This window comes from Apus apus, chromosome 1 (assembly GCF_020740795.1).
Source record: "Apus apus isolate bApuApu2 chromosome 1, bApuApu2.pri.cur, whole genome shotgun sequence".
NCBI lineage: Eukaryota > Metazoa > Chordata > Aves > Apodiformes > Apodidae > Apus > Apus apus.
In genome coordinates, this window is record NC_067282.1 from 75,690,387 (window position 1) to 75,711,276 (window position 20,890).

The 20,890-nt window shown below is 36.1% G+C and overlaps 1 protein-coding gene across 3 annotated transcripts in view; it reads right to left on the bottom strand.

The window, feature by feature from the left end:
* CBLB (Cbl proto-oncogene B) overlaps nucleotides 1-20,890 on the bottom strand; it is a 132,245-nt gene that overhangs the window by 109,319 nt on the left and 2,036 nt on the right. For 2 of the 3 annotated variants that reach the window (XM_051635894.1, XM_051635902.1), the window contains one exon: nucleotides 12,424-12,674. The exons of the other annotated variant lie outside the window; for it this stretch is intronic. In XM_051635894.1, the coding sequence (XP_051491854.1) occupies nucleotides 12,424-12,674 (251 nt within the window). The remainder of the gene's footprint in view (nucleotides 1-12,423; nucleotides 12,675-20,890) is intronic. 3 annotated transcript variants of the gene reach the window in all.

Here is a 20,890-nt window from a genome sequence, read left to right on the forward strand (position 1 = left end):
TCTGAAAAAAATAATACAACAGCCTTGCAGTCTGCTATCCTGAAGATAATTTTTAAAAGAGTATGGGGGAGAGAATTTCAGCCTGCTGACATACGAATTACTCAGCTAGACAAAAAAAAATTGGCTATATGTGCCATATTTTCTGTATTTTCCCAATTGCAGCAGAGAACATGTATCATTAAGTTGTAAAAACACTGAAGCATTGGCCACTGGGAATGAGCTGTCAGTAAGATGCAGCTATGAAGTGGATTAAAAATTCATATGAAGTTAGAACAGACACAAGCCTTTATCAGTGCTCCTGTCATTCACCATTACTCTGCTACTATAGCTAAAAAGCACAGAACCCTAAATACTACTCTTTATTCTAGCAAAACCTGGAAGTGCTGGACTGTGAATTAAATGGCGTAAGACTTAACAAACATGTATGACCTATGATGATCAAGGTAACCGGTAAAAAGTAACCAAACTACAAATAAAGGATAGGTGTCCATACTCTCTGTATGTGATCCACCTGGCATTATAGAGATGACCTAGCAATTGAATATATATTTTTCATATTTTAGTGTTTCAGAGCTGAAAGTTAGAAAAATATTACTTTACAAAAGCACTAGTGTTTTGGGTTTTTTTTCTATTATTTTAAAAACAAACACTTGAAAATATTAAAAAATATAAAAACAAGCTGAGTTGTAACACAGACATTTCCTTTATTGCTAGTACATTAGATGAGCAGATGTTCTTCGCAGAGATTTTGATGACACTTTTGATGACAAACAATATTTGGAACACAGGCTCAAAGTTTGTAACATCTACCTCCACTTCAGAATTTTTTCCAACTGCCTGTATGTTTGAACAATAAATAGAGATGTTTTCAAGGTTTATTTGTTGCATTCTATCTTTCTTAAACATGCATGAGATTTATAGATTATTAAAGAGAACTTGGAGAGCTCTACTCCTAAGTGTACTGATGGAAGTCTTACATACCATCTTTGCTGAAATTTACAACTTTGAGTTTAATGAAATTGTTGATTTTTATTTTTTTTCCTGTCAAAACCAAGTGTTCTTCAAAAATAAGAACAGTGTACAGGGAGTTTGATATTAAACCCTAAATAAAGTAATCCAGTAATATGATAACTTCATTTTTAACTGTTATGTTGTGTCTGTAGCCCCATAATCCATAGACCCATAAAGCCATTTAAAACGTTGACAAGCAAAAATCTGAAGGTGCTTCTTTTCATCTTTACAAAGTCTCACAGTAGACAGTATGAAGAATTAAAGGTCTGCACTTGGATAGTAAGATCTCTCCAATTAACGACTGCTTAAAAAAAAAAAGTTAAATACTGTTCTTACAAATGTTCTTTTATCACAGACCCTGCATTTCATAGACTTATAGAATATGCTGAGTTGGAAGGGACTCATCAGGATCATTGAATCCAACTCCTGTCCTTGTGTAGGGCACCCCAATCACACCTGCCATGACAGACATTCATGACTCAGAATCAACTGAAATAAGTTCACAGAGTATTCTGTTGGATAAGAACCAATTTCCATTTAAACAGTTTGAAAACAGATGCTAATAAGATTGTCTGTCTTGCATTAATGCCCTTTGACTTGTAACAAGAAAGGAAATTTTTTTATCATGTAGTAATTTTTTAAACAATACAGTATTGCCCAAAATGTACTATATTATGAGTGATAACTAAAAAATGAACTTATCTCCTCCTAAAGAGGCAGTGATATTTCAAATATAGACCTGATGAAGGTGTTTGTGGTTGGGTTTTTTCAGGACAAACTAAGGGTTTAGCAAAAGTCTTTAGGATATCACTAAGACCTGGCACACACACACAAAAGAAAAAATAACCTTATTAAGCATTGCTTACTTAGTGTAAGCAAAACTAGAATTTCTTACAGAACAATCCTCTACACAAGCTGAGGAGTGATCACAGATTTTCCATTAAGTATGTAAGTTTCGGTTCTTTAAACAACTTAGTTAGCAGATACTAGGGGGAAAAAAAAATGAATACTGGACCTCAGATATCAAGCTTTGCAAGATATACTTATTTTTACTCACCTGTAAACAAGCCCATGGATCAGTTTCTTTCTGGCAACACTATCCAGGGCCTAAAACAAACTTGCAATATGCCAAGTACTTTCTAAGAGAATCCAGATATTCTCAATTCTTGGTTATATCAACAGATACTGTGCAATACGTTGGGTTTGAGTTCAAGATAAGGAGAGACAGAAGCTGGTAGGACTTCCATAGCTTATTACTCGGTATATAAAATGTCTCCTGATAGGAGGATATTATGCAAGGTAGAATAAAAATGGGGGTTAATTTTTAAAATGAGATATATTTGTGGCTTTCCTTACACATATATGTTCAATGTCACAGACAGAACAAATTAAGACTCAAATTATTATTAGTGACAGCTTCACATACAAAATGTGGAACAGAGAAGGTAATCTTCATAAGCATTTTTGCCAGAGAAGAGAGGAATAATTTTCCTATTTATCACTGCTTCAAATCTCAAGGCCATATAGTTTCACTATTTTATCTTAGGGGAAAGGAAGACATTTTGAGAACTCTTCCATAATGCTATCAAACAGAGGGGGAAAAAAGTAATTTAATTCAATTACTTTGCCCAACAAAATTCTCCCACTGTACATTGACAAAGCTTGCCAAAGATCAGCTAATAACAGTAAACAACTAACACATCAGGTGGACTGTGTAGGTTCACAGTGGAGTTCTGATTTATATGATGCATCAGATATTCTACTGAAATTACATCTGTGCTGTCTGACCACTCAAAGAATAAAAAATAAAAAAAAGTCCTTGCATAGGAGATCCTATTATAGAGAAACCACAACAACTTTAACCACACAGAAATTAAATTTAGCTCAATCAGTAAGTTACCACTGATTATAATATTTCATTATATATACACCAATAATGCCTGTTTCTTATGCATCTGCTACTTTCATGTTTCCCTTTTAGTTTACTTTCTTACATTACATTAAGAAGAAATACAGTTAAATCTACCTTTACATCAGGAATATCAGCAACAGTGAAGTCATAATTTTTATGACCAACTTTTACTGAAATTAACTAACATAAATATTTGTTCACCAATGTTCTGATCTGTCATGATCTTCCCAAGTATAAAGTCAATACATTCTTCAATATGTATTTCATTTCACAGAATCACAGAATCTTAGGGGTTGGAAGGGACCTTGAAAGATCATCTAGTCCAATAAACAGATTATGGTTAAGGATCTTCTATTATGAAACAGGACAGCTCTGTGATTCTGACACAGGTAACCTGAGCAAACTATGATGAAAATACATGATGTTTTATCATACACTGGAGACAAATCCAAAAATATTTCAATAATAAATCCTTTAGCTCTACCTGGATTGCATTCAAAACAGAAAACTTCAAAATATATGATTCATCTAAATTAGAAATGAGATACAGATGAGTCATCTGGCTGCTTGCTCACAAAGTTTCATTCCTCATATAAGATCTCTAATTGATTTTTTCTTGTGTGTTATGTTTTAAGATTGTGCTTCTTTTCAGACACAATTTACTGTTGATCCTGTGTGCTATTTCTACTGTTTGTTTGGTTTTTAATAACTGCATTCATTGTACAGTCTTTATATAAAGTCACATTTCTTCCAAATGGATTAAATTATATTCCTGAGCTGGCTCTCAGATAAAATGTTCAATATAAATTGTTCCATAGAAAAGAAAGAAACATGTCAAAATAGTAATCTTACAGTGTCATAGAATCATAGAATCCTAGGGGTTGGAAGGGACCTCGAAAGATCATCTAGTCCAACCCCCCCTGCCAGAGCAGGGTCACCTAGAGCACATCACACAGGAATGTGTCCAGGCAGGTTTTGAATGTCTCCAGTGAAGGAGACTCCACAACCTCTCTGGGCAGCCTGTTCCAGTGCTCTGTTACTCTCACAGTAAAAAAAATTTTTCTGATATTCACCTTAAGCTCCAATTTGCATCCATTACTCCTTGTCCTATCACTGGTCATCACTGAAAAAAGCCTGGCTCCATCCTCCTGACACTCACCTTTTACGTATTTGTAAACATTGATGAGGTCGCCCCTCAGTGTCCTTTTCTCCAAACTAAAGAGACCCAGCTCCCTCAGCCTTTCCTCATAAGGGAGATGTTCCACTCCCTTAATCATCTTTGTGGCTCTGCGCTGGACTCTTTCAAGCTGTTCCCTGTCCTTCTTGAACTGAGGGGCCCAGAACTGGACACAATATTCCAGATGCAGCCTCACCAAGGCAGAATAGAGGGGGAGGAGAACTTCCCTTGACCTACTAACCACACCCTTTCTAATACACCCCAGGATGCCATTGGCCTTCTTAGCCACAAGGGCACATTACTGGCTCATGGTCATCCTCCTGTCTACCAGGACCCCCAGGTCCCTTTCACCTACACTGCTCTCCAGCAGGTCAGCCCCCAACCTGTACTGGTAGATGGTGTGTTTCTTCCCCAAATGCAAGACTCTACACTTGCCCTTGTTGAACTTCATCAGGTTTCTCCCCGCCCAAGTCTCCAGCCTGTCTAGGTCTCTCTGAATGGCAGCACAGCCTTCTGGCATTTCAGCCACTCCTCCCAGCTTGGTGTCATCAGCAAACTTGCTGAGGGGACATTCTGTCCCCTCATCCAGGTCATTGATGAAGATGTTGAACAACACTGGTCCCAGTACCAACCCCTGAGGGACTCCACTAGTCACAGGCCTCCAACTAGATTCTGCCCCATTGACTACAACTCTCTGACTTCTTCCTTTCAACCAGTTCTTGATCCACCTCACTGCCTGATCACCAAACCCATACTTGATCAACTTATCTACATGGATGCTGTGGGAGACGGTGTCAAATGCTTTACTGAAATCAAGATAAACCACATCTACCGCTCTACCATCATCTATCCACCTAGTAATTTCCTCATAGAAGGCTATGAGGTTAGTCAAATATGACTTACCCTTGGTAAAACCATGTTGACTGCAGTATCAAAATTGTTTTGTGCAGGTAACAGCAAACTCACTTTTTGAACTAATAATCCTTGTTCCTCTCATATCAATTACTAATATTTAAGCTTTACATCACTCTAGAGAATGCATAGTATTATTCTATAATCTCTAATCCAAAGTTAACTTGAAAATGTACAGTCACTGATAAAACCCCAAGCAGAGGAGGTACTCAGAATGCATCTTCCTAAATAATTACACTAACTCTTTCGTGCAGTTTTTAAGATTGCTAAAATAAATTCACTTAATATTGAAGCAAAGAACAGAATAGGAAGAAAATCTTCATGTCAAATGATTACAAACTATTTTAAAAATTCATGAAATTATCTACATACTCTCTCTTGCACTATACATTTCAACAAATGGAATAGGTTTTTTTCCATTCATTACCACCTCCATCAATATCTCATTCTGCTTTGTTCTGAATTCAGTCAACTGTGTTATCCAAAACATTAGTTTAATCCCTTTTTCAGATGAAGGTTATCTCCTATTCTTTATAAGTTAGTGAAAGCTTCTTTATTATATGCTTAGATTCATAAAAAAACATGTCTTCTAGCCTGAGTTTTGATCAAGCATTCTTTGGATAAAACATGATCACTACAGCATATTTGTTTTTGTAAACTGGCTTTACTTTCATCATAGGCAGGCAAAAAGACCTTCTATTAACTAAACTGCAAGTGTACCCCTTGAAAGTGATTATTCTCAACTTCCTTTTCATTTCTTTATAGAATACAAATCTGTTTTTTTTCTATCATGTTTCTAATTTTAAATGAAAAACAATGCCACAGAACATGAGGGAAAGGAAACTATTTATTTTTATAACCTGAAATTAAAATTAGATATGCTGATATATACTTAGACATACATGTCATAAAAATGGACACCCTATTCTAAAAGCTTTCTCTGTGCTTCTTCTTACATTATAAGTAGCTGCCATCACAAGGGTAGTGTTGAAGACACCGTGAAACAAATAGCTTATTGCTGAATATAGAATACCTCTGACAAAGAGAAGCTTGGACCAAATTTTCTAAATATTAACAAAGCACTCAAAAGTGAAATACGAAAGATCCCTTCAGGTCCATTACAGGAGAATTCCCTTCCACACAGTAAATTCAGGAGTCAGGGCTGTCTATTCTTCAAGAAGATCCTGAAGTTACTGTCTTGATATGATCAGCTGGGCTTTATCATACCTAAGAACATTGCTCTATTTATAGTTGGCAACCACAGCCTGTCTCCATAAGCACAGCTGTTCCCTGTAGAGACCAAGCAAACAAGCATGGTGAAGGGATGAGGATGCAACAAGAAAGAGATCAGATTGTGTACATCCCCTCACAATGAGCTGAACTCTGCTCTGACGTGACTATCAACACCACATGACTTTTAAGAAAATGTCTGAAGACAACTCGCACTAACACAGAAAATGCTGCCTGATTTTATAACAGAATAAAAAGTAAAAGTCAAACAAAGTGCATGTATTACCTCTCTTCTACTCAAGTAGATATGAATCCAGGACCTAAACCAATTATAAGAATTTACAAGCTATTATTTTTTCATTTAGGATATTTTGTGGCTTTAAAACCCTTGTCTTGCTCTCCAATCTGAATAACTGCCTTTAAGTTATTTTGGTACTAATACTTCCCTTGTTGTCATTTGGTAATACCCTCCCAAAAGTAGTGAGGATCAAAAACATCTAAAAATTTAAATATTGCCTTACAACAACTCAGTCACACAGCCTGTTTGCATTTATACTGAGAACAAGCTGTCATAACACTGCCCTACCATTTGTAACCTCCACATGTTCTCACCTGCCCTCTGCAACAAGAGTCTCTTTGTCTGAACAGAGTGTTTGTGTAACATTCCTTGTTTAATTTAGACTAGCACCAAAAATAGTAAATGGCTTGTGCTTCACTAAATTAGCACTAAAGCTCAATTACTCATGTGGTTCAGGTACACCAAAGGGTTTCTCTTGAAGCTGCTTTGGTTCACATCTGATTTTACATCACATCTAATGAAAAGGCAGAAAAGTGGTGGAAATTCTCACCATAACATAAAAGCTTCCCCCCCAAAAAAAATAATCTCGTTGCATTTCTTTCTCCTATGTAACCCCATCCAATTAGTCATGCACTCTCTTTTCCTCAGGAGAAGCCTCTTTATTAGAGGCTAGAGGCTACTTATTGTAGCCAAGTTCCATTCCCAATTACTCTATTATAGGTTATACATTGAAAGAGTGTCATCTTTTTTCCAGCGACAGCACAAGAGTTCAAGCAATGAATCAACACTCCAGAAGCGTTCAAGCAGACTAAAAGGTGGATTCTTTTCAAAAAGAAAACAAAACAAAAAAAAAAAACAGAAAACAAAACAACAAACAAACAAAAAAAAATCTAGTGAATGAACCATCTGAAAATACAGGTCAATAAATACAAAAGAGGAAAGGACAAATACTAGATTATTTTGCCTCACCTTCAGCAAAATTAGAATAAAGCAGTCAATATATCTGATCTCTAAAACATGTTGATATAGCTTAAGTATAGGAGTTTCCAGATCACATCAGACAACACACAGGTTGCATGTATAGCTTAGCGGTTCAGCTTAGAATTTACAAAAGACCAAAACCTACGTAATATGCTTGGAAAACAGGACATATCATGGGACTCTAAGGATCAAATAACTTTCACCACAAGATCACAACTTCAAATCCAATCCATGTTGGTGAAGGTTGCAATCCTTACTATCAATTACAGAGTTATTTATGTGATATTAATCAAGAGCCAAAATTGGCTTTATGAAAAGAGCCATTAACATACTTTTTGGAATCTATTCTATACATTCTATTTGTCAAACAAGAAAACCATCAGCCAAAACAATCTTGGCCAAATAAAATCATCCTGAATTAAAAATAGTCTTCCTGATCCTTCTCTCAGTCAGTAAGATCTTCTCTAGACACAAACAAGTTACAAGTCCAGCTAAGTTATAAACTTCCTAACTTCCTATAAACAAAACAGCAAGTTTGTCGTACAAGATGAGGTAATTCGGAGAAGCATGGTAAGGTGCCTCTCACCACAGGACAGAAGCAGACAAAAGGCTGTTCCTGCGTTGCATCTGACATAACTGAAGTCCATCCTGATGCTTATCCATGTTACTTATCAAGTCCACACTTTTAGAACAAGGAGGTAGAAAGTAGGCAGAAAGGTCTCTAGCGAGAATGCTATGTACTTTGATGTGCCAGTTCAGGAACCTGAATCCAGAACCTTAACTGATCTCAGTTGGCAACCCAGACTGAAGGAAGGGAAAGGAATACTTTATAAACTCACTAACCAACATGAACAGTAACAACAGAGAACCTGATCTATCACACGAATCACAGGTCTAAGACCTCTCTAGAAGACTTGGTGAACATAAGAATTCTGCACTAATAGTGAAGCAACCTGTAAAACCTAGATGCATGCAATTTGAATCAAGACACCAAATGACCAGATGTGCAAAAGAATTTAGTGAGACTTTCTGTATAGGAACAGGAGTGGGATTTTGATCACCTTGAAGGACTTCCTTGACTCTTACTTTCCCTACACACACCCCTCTTCTAACATTAAGCCCAAAACAACCTCAACTCTCCTCTTGCTGTCTTCATCTGTACTGCCCACTGCTTCAGAAGTATCTCTTTCATCTTCCTCTTCCACTTCTTGCAAAGAAAATTAAATCAAGTAGCTAGCTAATTTTGGCCAAAACCAAGCAGCATTTAAGAGAATATTAGAAATAAGCATACATCCTGGTTTTATACTTTTTTCTTCTCCTCGTACAAAAGACATATAGCAGGAGGCATGCGATATTAAAAGAGACAATTAACAAGTTCCATCCTTCAAAGGACACAACTTACAGATAAGCACAGGAAATTTCACACTTGTCCTCATTAATAAGTAATTACTGTGCTCGCCATTAAGACTACGTCCAGCATCTTGAATTAATCCAAATGCAATCTCCCCATATTCACTTTATTCCTCCCATATTCTTCTAGTAACAACTTAGGTGATTGATTTCTACACCTGGCTAACATATTTGTCTGAAAAAAATAGCCAGCCTACAAAGTTTTAACTTTTCCTGGATGCATGATTCTGGAACGCAGCAAGACAAAAGGAAGTTTGGACTTCACAGAAATTATGCCTGCCACCTTTATTCCACTTTTCCATAAACGAAGGGGGGGGAGGAACACATACAAAAACCTAACCCCAGACCCTCAAAGACACAGCCTTTTAATAAGAGAAATGTACCTGAACCAATAATTTTAATAAGCCTCTGTTAATAACCTTTAAAAAAGTATCTATTACAAAAAAACCTCAACCTTTAAATTACTTCATATATAGAAAAAACTTCTCTGCAGCCTCTACCTAGTACAGTTTACAGAACTTATTGAACATTATCTCTCCATTAAGCAAGAGGACTATTAAGAGCACATAATTTTATACTAGCCACCATACCCAGAAGGTAGATGCAATTCATACAAAATAAACAAACTTGTAAGCACTTGTAAACACTTCCTTCACTGAGCAAGACTCATCCCATACAGTACAGAATGACAGCACCATCTACTCTTAAATGGCTATCAAATGTACTTCACATGGCACACAGGATACAGAGGCAACACCATCATAGTGTAAGCTTCTGTTTCAGTCATTTACACATAGTCTGGCACACTACCTTGTTTCATACCCAGAATCTTTAAGAACTAAAATTTATGACAGATTCCTCATACTAGGGTCATTTTGGTGTCATCAGGCAAATAAAAAACACATGTATTGTGTCATTGGTATGTTGGGATTGGTTCCTAAATGTACCATCACAATAAATGTTAAAAGAGTATTAAATAATCCTAATGGGTTAAAAGTATACCAATCAAATATATAGAGAGAATGCTTCCAAATGCAGTCAGTTTCTCTCTTTCATTATGACCTTTTATCTCTAAAACCCAGAGACACTAACAAAAATCAAAACAGAAATGTAAGATTGAAACCCACAGAAACAGGGCTGGTGCCAACATGAGTTTTTTGGCTTGCTATTTTTAAAAAGTTAACTACACTTCAACTTGACAGTCATTTTAGAAACATCTTCAAAAACACTTATTAAAATCACTCCTTGTTTGCATGGTAACATTAACAAATAATGTTGAGGCATAAACAAATAATGCTTCCATATTGGAAGCAAAGACGCTAAACACATGAACTTTTTTCCCTAACTTATCAAGAAGTAACAGTTAAGTATGTTGAAGCACTGCAGAGAAGACAGTCATAGGGCTCAGCAAACAAGTGTACCTTCACTCAACTTTAAACTAGGACATGCATACAGATAAAACATCACTAGTAGATGAAAGAGGGTGTACTGAAGTCACAAAGATGTAGACTTTAAATTATAACGGATTGAAGCATGAACTGCTGAAACAACGCTTACACTTTATTTGTTTAAGCATTCTGACTGCATGTCAGAAAGCAGTTTGCATATGAAGGACAGCTAAGAATTTCAGCACAGGAGAAACACTTCTATTGTACCTCCTTCCTCAAGCTTCAAACTCCATCAGACAGGCAAAATAATACTTGATACTTCCTGAAATACAAATTCAGACAGTCTGAAGTAGTTACTGTGATTCACTGCGCTTCATTACTATGCTTAGTTTTAAAATCTTTCCTTTCCAATCATCTCCACAAGGATGGCCCAAATAAATGACAGTAAATACATTAACTGCACCTTCTTCAAAAATTGTTTGCTTCAGAAAAGACATCCTTTTATCACCACTGTCACCCTTATGCAGGAAATGAAGTCAGTAATTGGAAAGAAGAAAACACTAGCAACCTGATAGAGTTACTAAGACACTTTTGAATGACTGTTCAGACTATATAGCAGACTTTCAAAAAGTGACACTGAAACTGGATTTAATTTGTTGCTAACTGTAAGCAAAACCGTAGGTTAATCTGAGTTTCATACAACATAGGGAAGTCAAAGTAAAACCTGTTTACATAATGCAACATCTAAGTCAGACTTCCCTTACCATAAAAAGTTCTTTTTTCATTTGCAACACTATGACTTCTGTACTTACAATGAATGGGATATTTAAAAAGAATCCACAGGCTCAGTGCTAAACAACTATTTCAGAAGCCCTGGTAAGAATGTATCTGCAGTGAAAACATTGTTTACATACTTATGAATTTGAACAAAAAAACTTTCATCAAAAACTTTACCCATTACCAAAATAGCTTAATTGTGTACTTTGCTCTTCTTAGGCAAATTGTTCCAAGTATTCCCAAAATTGGACAGTCTTTATGTACTTAAAAAAAAAATCTTTATATGTCAAGCAAAATTCAGACCCCTTATCAAGTACAGGAGACTCCCACAATATACTGAATAGCTATAATCACTGCTAAAGATCTGGAAGGAGCATATGTATAAATCAAACATAACAGCAGTGACATTTACAAGAATGTAGTCATTTCACTGCTTCTACCAACACTTTCACCAGCTGTAAAACTATACTGCAACCCTGCCTCTGAGCTCAGGTGCAGACAGAAAGGCAGGAATTCGATCCTTCATTCACTTCCTCTCTATCACCCATTCTCCACTGACTCCTTTAAAAAGGGGAGGCTCTGGAAACAGCATTCCTATCTTTTATTTGAATAGATTCAAAGATATACCACATACGGTAGAGTCTAATTGCCACAACATTGCTGTACCGCTTACCAAAAAAACCCTGCACATTTTGCACAGAAGTTCTTGAAATATTATTTTTTCAATATTAGGCCATAAAATCTAGTATTAAAAACCTCTTCACTCACCACAAGGAGTACACATGAAGTGGACATTAACCTCTGTTATTAAAACTGAACCATTGCAATTTAGGAATCCCTTAGGTTTCTGAAAAGGCTTCTCAGCACCAAACTAACATTATCATCACCTTATGCTAACACCACACAATATCTCAAAAACGAGTATTGTTAAGCTCCATTTCATCACTTTTGTAAGCTTTAAGTCAATATCCATCATGGCTCCCACAGTTTTAAGAACTGGAGTAGGGAAGTCAAGCTCGATCCAAGTAACAATCACTCTGCCAGAGGAAAAACTACATATTGTAAGACCTTGTGAACAAGTAATTGCAATTAAATGAATGTTTTATGAAGGAAATGCACTTGGTTTTAAAGGTCACAAAGTGACAGATAAGAGCACACAGTGGAACAAATCCAGCAATTACTGATTGACCCACAGGGTCAGTGAGTCCAAACAATAAATATTTTGGCTCTTTAAATAATTAAAAATGTCAAGACAAAATGGCTGCAGACAGTGTTAAGAAAGTAGACAGGCCAGACAATCTACTTCATATTTAAATATTTCACTTACCGGTCCTGTGACTGCTCCTCATACATTCTTTCCTTTCCTTCTTTGAAGAGTCTTATAGCCCGTTTTGACTTTTTCATGAGACTGTCAATGTAGATTTTAAAATATTCATTCTCACTGAGTTGTGCAAGTTTCTGGTTGTCATCATATTTGCTTAGTATAAGTCGCAAATGTTGGTAAGTGTCAGGTAAAATATCAAGTATGTAAGGTGGGCTGTTTTTGAGTTGAAGCTTTGGGTTTTGGCACAATCTTACCTATAAGCAAAAACAAGAGCATGTAAAAGACAAGAAATACGTTGGGGAAGAACACTGATCTGACAACTTGAAATTAATAGGTGCAAGGATACTTCTCTCACCTCCAGGTACAAAGAATTAAAAGTTACTTTACATACATTCCATGAAATCCCAACATAGTCTCTAATGTCAAAGGATGTAAAATTTAACTTCATCTTGCAATATGTATAATTAGCAAACAAACTTACGTAGTTGGAGGTTTTGCTTCTAAAGTTAGAATGCCTTTGCCTGCCTTCTATCTGCTAAGGAGTATATTATCAAAACACAAGATGCAATTAAAGCCAACGGCAGTAGATTTCTACAGATCTGTTTGTTGCAGGTGAACTTCCTTATGGGTGTTTAAATGTCTCCTGAGAACTGACTCTATAAATTACCTTGCCATCTGCTAGTTCTCTCTTTTCTCTATCCAACAACAGCATCTGTCAGAACCTATAGGAATTTAAAGTTTAAGAGGTTTACATATATGAAAATGTTCTGAATGTCACCTGTGGTTCAAAAACTATTCAGTATGACAGACAGAGATTAAAGTCCCTAACAGATATCGTAAACCAGGAAAGAAAAACTATATTATAGTTCATGGTTGTAACAGAAGATAACATCTTAATGGATTTGGAATCATCATGTTCCTAAATGGCACAAAAATAACTGAATAATATATATTACTTAAAAGAGTAAGTTTCAGATCAATTGAACACCTTTATTGGAATCTAGTCTTCACTGGAAACGTTTCTGGAAGCTGCTGGTACTGGGTTTGTTTCCTCAATATACACAAAGTTAGAGTAACTCTCTCCTGGCTACTCATATTCTCTGGTAGTTTGTTCTGTAATGGTCTGTGCTAGAAAGCAAAAGGGACCAAACCTAACACGTAGTTTTTGAATGCTACTGCATTGACCCATCCACGCTCACCTAAAACACTGCAGAGGTACACATTCTAGACATGTGTGTGCAGCTGTACATATGCAAATACTTATGAAAAAATTAATTCCATGTGGTATAAAACTTTTATAGGTATCATTTGGAGATAGCTACATATCTATTAGTGACTTTGACAATCTGTTGAGGTAACTAATGAGGCTATATAAACATCTTAATACTGCTGAAAGCAGACTCCTATTCCTACTAATGTATCGACTTCCAAAAAGTGCAATCTTGAGCATTTGGGGTGGGGGGAAACGACAAACACGAACCCTGTAACATCAACCTCTCTAAACTCAAAGCTACATCGCTACTGCTGACCCACCAGCACCATTAGAAATTCAATGCCTTAAGATGGTTGCCACTAAGAGAGCTTCAGGCACCACACACCAAAGCAAACACAATTGGTTTTTCCTCTCTAAAACATATGCACAAAAACACAGCAGGCAACTAGATTTAGGTAACTGGTGTCATAGAAAAGTGGAGACAGAAAAATGGACAAAACTCAAGCATTAACAAATTTTAAGAAAGAATAGCACCACTAGAACAAACTCGTAACTACTACAGAAATGTTAGGACCATTCAGAAGCAGTATTTAAAACACGACATTTGCAATAGCTCCCCTTATTTCACTGATCCATTTTTATCTTAGCCATTTCTATTATTCTTTGACCTACTAGATCAGGGAAACCTTCTGATGTGTCGTAGAACAGACAGTCCTTTCCACAGAGAAGTTTACAATCTCAGTAGAAAACTGTAAGACAGCAGATGGATGCAGGCAAATACGGGTACATACTAGAGTGGTTCAAAGCACTAGCAGTTAAGTATTTCTAAATATAAACAGCAAATAATACTTTCAAAGCAAGCTCCAAAGTAATTTAGTGGCTCATAAAGGAATTCTTCCTAAGTAGAGGAAGAAGTTGGAAGGAAGTAAAAAAGGTAAAAGCATAAAGATGTTTGGTTGTCTCTTAATCAGGTGGAGAAGCCTGGAACTGCAAGAGCAAGACAGCAAGACAATGAAACTGAAAATAACTTCTTTATTGTGATAAGGAGAAGGTCATCAAGATAAAGAGGACAACATGGTCCAAATCGTGGGTTAGAAGATGCTTGCAACAGCATTCTCAAAGAATAAAGCTTGGATATGATTAAATTCTTTCAAGGTCAGAAAAGGAAAGCTGAACTTACTGATACGCAAAATAGCAATTGGATGACAGTTTTAGGTGACCAGATTGATGCAAAAGGTTACACTTGTCTGTGAATCACACCTCAATCTGAAAAATTCAGACACAACTTTAAAAGAGCAATTCAAGTAAAGGAGCTACCTGAGTGAAGGCAGGATGATAGTATCACCACAGAAGATCAAGAAAGGAACTAACAGGAGAGATTTATGAAGAAGAATAAATATTTTCTTTCAGTTATGTTGAAATTAAGCTGACAGCTAGAATTCTTTAAGGAGATTTCAGAAATATGAGCAAAGACTTTTACATGTGTAGACAGATCTAAAGATCATCCATGCAGAGAGACATGTAAATTTCTTTTTGTAGAGGAGTCTGAAGAACTGGAATCCCAAAAACAAAAGTGAAAATCTTTATGAAAAATGTAGGCATTTTTCATATGAACTTTTTTCCTCTGTGATTTCTGATTTAGTGAAAACTTGAAACAAGGTTGACATTCTCCCAAAGCCAACCACAGATGACCCAAATCATTATCACTTATTAGGTGCTACAACTTTCTGGGGAAACAAGCACAAGGGTAAAAAAAAAAAAATCAGCTGAAAAGAGGAAAATATTTATTCAGGGAAAAAAGTCAGCAATGAGAGCAGACCGCAGGCAGAGAAGGCTTCAATCATTTTGAACTCCTTATGTATCCTAACATAAATCTCACAATAAAAAAATTCATCATTTTTCTGAAATCTGTCTTTTCAATGGGATGTGCCAACAAGCAGAATACAAGTGGTTTTGTATGTACTAGAAATAACATTAAAAATATAAAAACAGGAAAAAGCAAATTGTTTATGCTAGCTAGTGTATTTTCAACAGTTGATCCGTTCAACTATACAAAAAAATCCAGTTACAGAGAAGAATTAGTATATCTTTGAGATGTTATAGAAAGTCTCCTTCAGTACAGTATCATTACATACAGTCATACACATCAAAACAGGACCCTGTGGCCATCGTGGTTTACAAGACTTCACCTTCTGCTGAATTTACACAGCATATTACTAGAACCTTCAACCCCAGAATGAGCCTTTAAGAAAATCATACAAAAATTCTCCTACAGTACAACTCAATTAGTCTTATGCATTCTCATTGAAAAATGCTAACGTTTAGTTGAAGTCAACAATCCAGGGAAGTAGTACAAGGTTTCCGTTACTTTACAGAGTACACAAGGCTTCAGTTCAGAGGAAGTAAGTTTGTAAAGAGATGGCTGGTAAACCATATGGTTTCCAGAGTCAGGATGTCCTGACACATACCACAGCAGTTCACAATTAGAAGTAAGCAATAAGAAATGACATCTGCTGACGCAAAAGAATTACCAGTGCGCCAGAAGTGGCACACATACCTTTCTTCAAAAGAAAACAGAACTCAAAACAAACAAAAAAAAAACAGCCAAGAATAAAGACCTCCATATTGCACTTCACAAAGCAACCCTCACCAACACTTCAGGAGCGGACATGAATCATATCACTCTGTGATTTGTGTATTGTTATGACTGGAAGTAAGCGGGTATATATTTAGCAAGCATTCAGTCTAAAATAATCAAAAACATTCAATCAGCAAGTTAGTAAGAAATGTCTCTCCCATTGAGAAACTGAGACAAAGCTAAGCTCCTTTCACTTCCTTGCTCAGGGTAAATCCAAGTATTTACTCCAAAATGACAGAAACAATAAGAGTGCAATTGTGATTGTGAAAAACGAAGGGACTATCCTAATCTGTCTTCCAGACAAGCTTACTCTAGTGCCTATTGAGAAAAAAGCCAATCCTCTCTTCCCCTCTCTCCTACCTTCCCCTTCCCCACCCCCCCAATAAATACCACTACTCATAACATTTTTTAAGATATTTGACTTAATTATAAGGCATTATCTCCTAGCATCTTCAGAGATTAGAGTAATGGATGCCTATTGTTTTTATAAAATTAATTTATTATGGAAAACTGTATCTTCTATTCACTTTTTAAAGCAAACAATAAAGTTGAAAGCCCTGGAGACGTTTGACAAAAGAACTTTGTTCAAGCAAAGTATAGCAGCCCTAACACAATCTGTTTAAACACCTAATGCTAGTCAAAGACAATACAAGGAAAGTAACTCAGCTAAAACAGAATAAGTATCTAATGAGTAGGACATCCGCTAAGCACTGCTTTCAGCTGCAGTGAATGGACTAGAACAACCAGAGCACAATGCTTGCACACTTAAAAAATTACACTTCAAAACCGTCTACTGAATTAGTACATTCCACCATGCAGTACAAAAAAAAAAATGAGTCAAGTAAAATGTTTTGACACAACACAGTCACCATAAAGGTAGGTCTGCAGTAAGAGACCATAACACTTCTCTGGAAAACCACAACACACAGTGCTTGCTACCAACAATACATTCTGAAGATGAAGGGGCTAATCAGGAAAACTAATGAAATCTGAACATTATGCTCCCTCATCATCCCTCCCCCAACAGAAATTGCATTAAATGCAATGCATTTTAGTTTCCAGAGTTGGAAATACGGGTTTTCTATCTGAAAGAAACTTTCTAGTCAAAACATAAGTAGAAGCGATTGCACATCGATCTTTTCAGCTGAGAATACAGTAAGTGCTTGTTCAACAGCTACCACACTGCAACTGTGCCAGATGTTTCCATACTGGAGGAATAAGGAGTAACAATGCTGATGCTACACATGCACAAGGACAGCTGACTTTGGAGGGTCACTTATACTTTCTTCTGATTAGAAAAAGACAAGCTTCCATTTATCCATTTAAATTTTTATTCTTTTTCCTCGAAGAGTGTATACAGGACATAAAATTTCCTATCAACTTTGGCCAGGTAATACACCTAAGTATACCATGGTTTGATAATTGTATCTTCTGGGTCCTTTGTAGAACAATGACATTTAATTGATTTGGGAGGTTGCACATTAATGTAACAATTTCATAAAACGTTGTGAAGCAGAATCAACACAGACATGTTTTAACTACTGTGCTCTGTACACTCACTTAGATGCTGTTGGAAACTTGGATGCTGACAAATGTTAAAGAAACCCACACTGCTAAGTTTCAGAGATCATACAGCTTTTACTCACTAAGTTAACAGCATAAGCTTTGGAGATGCATTCTAATTTGCTCTTGGGTAATGATTAAATAGCAAATCAAGTTGCCATCCCCATGTATATAGTCAAACAACTGTGTGGGCGATGACTTGAGTGCCCAGTTTAGATAATATTGTTAATCTTCACAGTAGAAAATATAATTATTTTCAGGCCCAATACATAAAGGTACCAGAAGATGATTGAAACTACTGAAATATTCCTGTTTAAAAACAAACAAACAAAAAAAACCACCCCAAACTTGTTCAAAATGTGTCACAATTTTATTGGCTTGAAACCCACAATAGTAAAGTGTGCATAATACTACAGCCAGCTCTAAATAGCCCAAGAAGTAAATTGACTTAACTACTCCCCTGTTTACATAATAGGCATTCTCTCCTAAAGTTGTTCTCACAATAACCCTAACCATCTAATAATAATAATAAACTGCTAATTTCTAGATTTTAAAATCACCAGTTTTAGAATCTCAGGGGGAGAAAAAAAAAAATCGCACAAAATGTATGCATATCTTATTTGGATTTACGTATTAATAACACTAAATTTTTCTTTATTTACAGTATAGGAGCTTTCTAAAACACACACCACATTTTAAAAACAGTAATCTGCTTGCTAGAAGTTCAGAGATACATGGTCAACTTGCCTATACAATGCTAGCACTGGAAAGCAGGGCTATCATTCCAAACCATAAAATGAATATTATTTGCATTGCAAAGGAACGAAACAAAGTATTTTTGGTTCTTAATAGTAAACCTACTGTTTACCCACGAGAAAAGCAGCAGGAAAACTGGACATCGATGCTAAGATGCCTTTTTAATAATGCAGTTAATATTTTCAATTCATGTTTTAAAAGACATAGCAGTAAATCGCAAAAAGTACAGATCCCAGTGAACAAATTATAAAGAGGAAGATGCAGATATAACACATACAGTTAACAATTCATATTCACTGATTACTTAAAACAAGATTTTTAAAAAAATTATTATTGTTACCTGCAAGAATGTGGCTTACTGTAACTTTTACAAACAGGGTTCTAACCAGGAGAACTATCCCAACATTCTGTACTGTTAAAGAACTCTTTCAAAACTCTTGATTTTTTTCAAACTGGTAACAAGTTTAAGGAGAAGACACTTAACCAGAACTGCAACCTTCTGCCTATTCTAACAGCTGTAGCACCAGCCCATGAAAAACAAACATTACCATGAGATCTGAACAATTTCAAAGCATGACATGCAACCAATTCTAGACAGAAAAGTCTGCATGGCATCCAAGTAGCCAGAACTTTTACATACACCATAAAACCACTGTCTAGTATAGGTCCTACAGAGTAGCAATATTTGTAGTATTGGTTGTTGAAAATAATTCATACAGAAAAATCTCATCTGCCAAAGTAGGAAATTACTGAAAGAAATGAAGGAAAGGTAAAGAATGGGACTTTTAAGAAAGAAAGAAAGAAACGATAACCAGAAATTACTGAGCTCTGCCGCAAATTTTTAAGACTGCTCTTTCTTTATCCTTCGGTCAAGCAAATAGCTTTGCTTTGTTTCCATTCTCCCCTATCATCTTTAGAATGGCAGAAAACTTCAGCTACCTCCTGCAGCAAAAAGATAGTTATCACACCTATTATAGTTAAAGAATAAACAAGGAAAATGACTGTTATTACAACAAGCAAAATAGGCCTCAAAGCCACAATTCTTACCATGGGTGGCACCCCACCAACTTTGCAGAGCCTACTGCCTTCACTAGGTATTAATTTGGTCAGTGACTCACTATGGCAATCTGTTGTAGGATGCTCTCCAGAAATGGGATTTGGAACAATGGTCAATTAAGCAGGTTTCTATTTCTGGTTTTAATCCCTAGTTTTGATCTAAGGCAGAGGAGAAAACGACCTTCCTGTGCCTAGTGTCAAATAAGTCTAAGAGACTTAAATTTGTTTGCCAACATACACAATTTGCTCAAACACATCATTGCATGGTAAGTACCAAACACTAAAAACTCAAGCAGCAAGCTGTGGCATTCTCATACTATGACATCATCTTGTCTGGTATACTTTAATATAATTTGAAAATAAAATTTCATTAACTGAGAGTAGCTTAAAGAGGATACATTAAAGATCCAAATTGAGGACACTTATCTAGTAAAACGAAAAAGCAAGCATAGTACAACACCCAGCCTTTCCAGTGACTTCTACAGAACAGGCCATACTGGCTGTTCTGATACTTCGTTGTAATAGTGTCAAACGTAGTTATGTATTAGCTGACTGAAAGCAATCCACAGGTCCAAGCAGTGAGGGTTAAGATTTTCTGATAACTGTGAATATACAAGCTGATCAGGGAGCAACATCACTGTACAGATTTGTCTGACACAGGGAAATTAAGCAGTACATTTCCCACGTGGTTTCAACAGCAACAAACCAGGCTCCTGGTCTCCAAACTAATAACTTCAATCTACTGAAGAAGATTCCAAGTATTTACACTTGCAGTTCTTATTATGAGATGCTCACTGTTTACAGCATCCTGATGATTAACAAGGAAGAACCAACAAAGTCTTTCTTATACTAACTATTTCTATCACATCTGGTCTTTAAGTTTATAATCATCATCAGAAATGGAGATGCTATTATTGGAGCATTGGAAAGGATACAAGAACTCAGTCAAATACTTCAAAATTACCACTTGTCAAGACATCTAACAAGAAATGACCTCCACCATGTCAGTATAACTAGTTATGAACTTTAAGAAATGTTAAACATCTGCATTTTACAAGAGCCAGAGGGAAAGCAAACAGTTACACTAATTCATTAAGAATCACTGAGTTAAAAACTCATAAATCTCTTTACATACAATCCCAAGGCTCACAAGTAGTAATCCTCACTCATCAGTAGTTTCAAGAGGAAACTCTCAAGTATCTCCTCAAACCCAAAACAGAGCACCTGCATCTCCTGATCAGGTA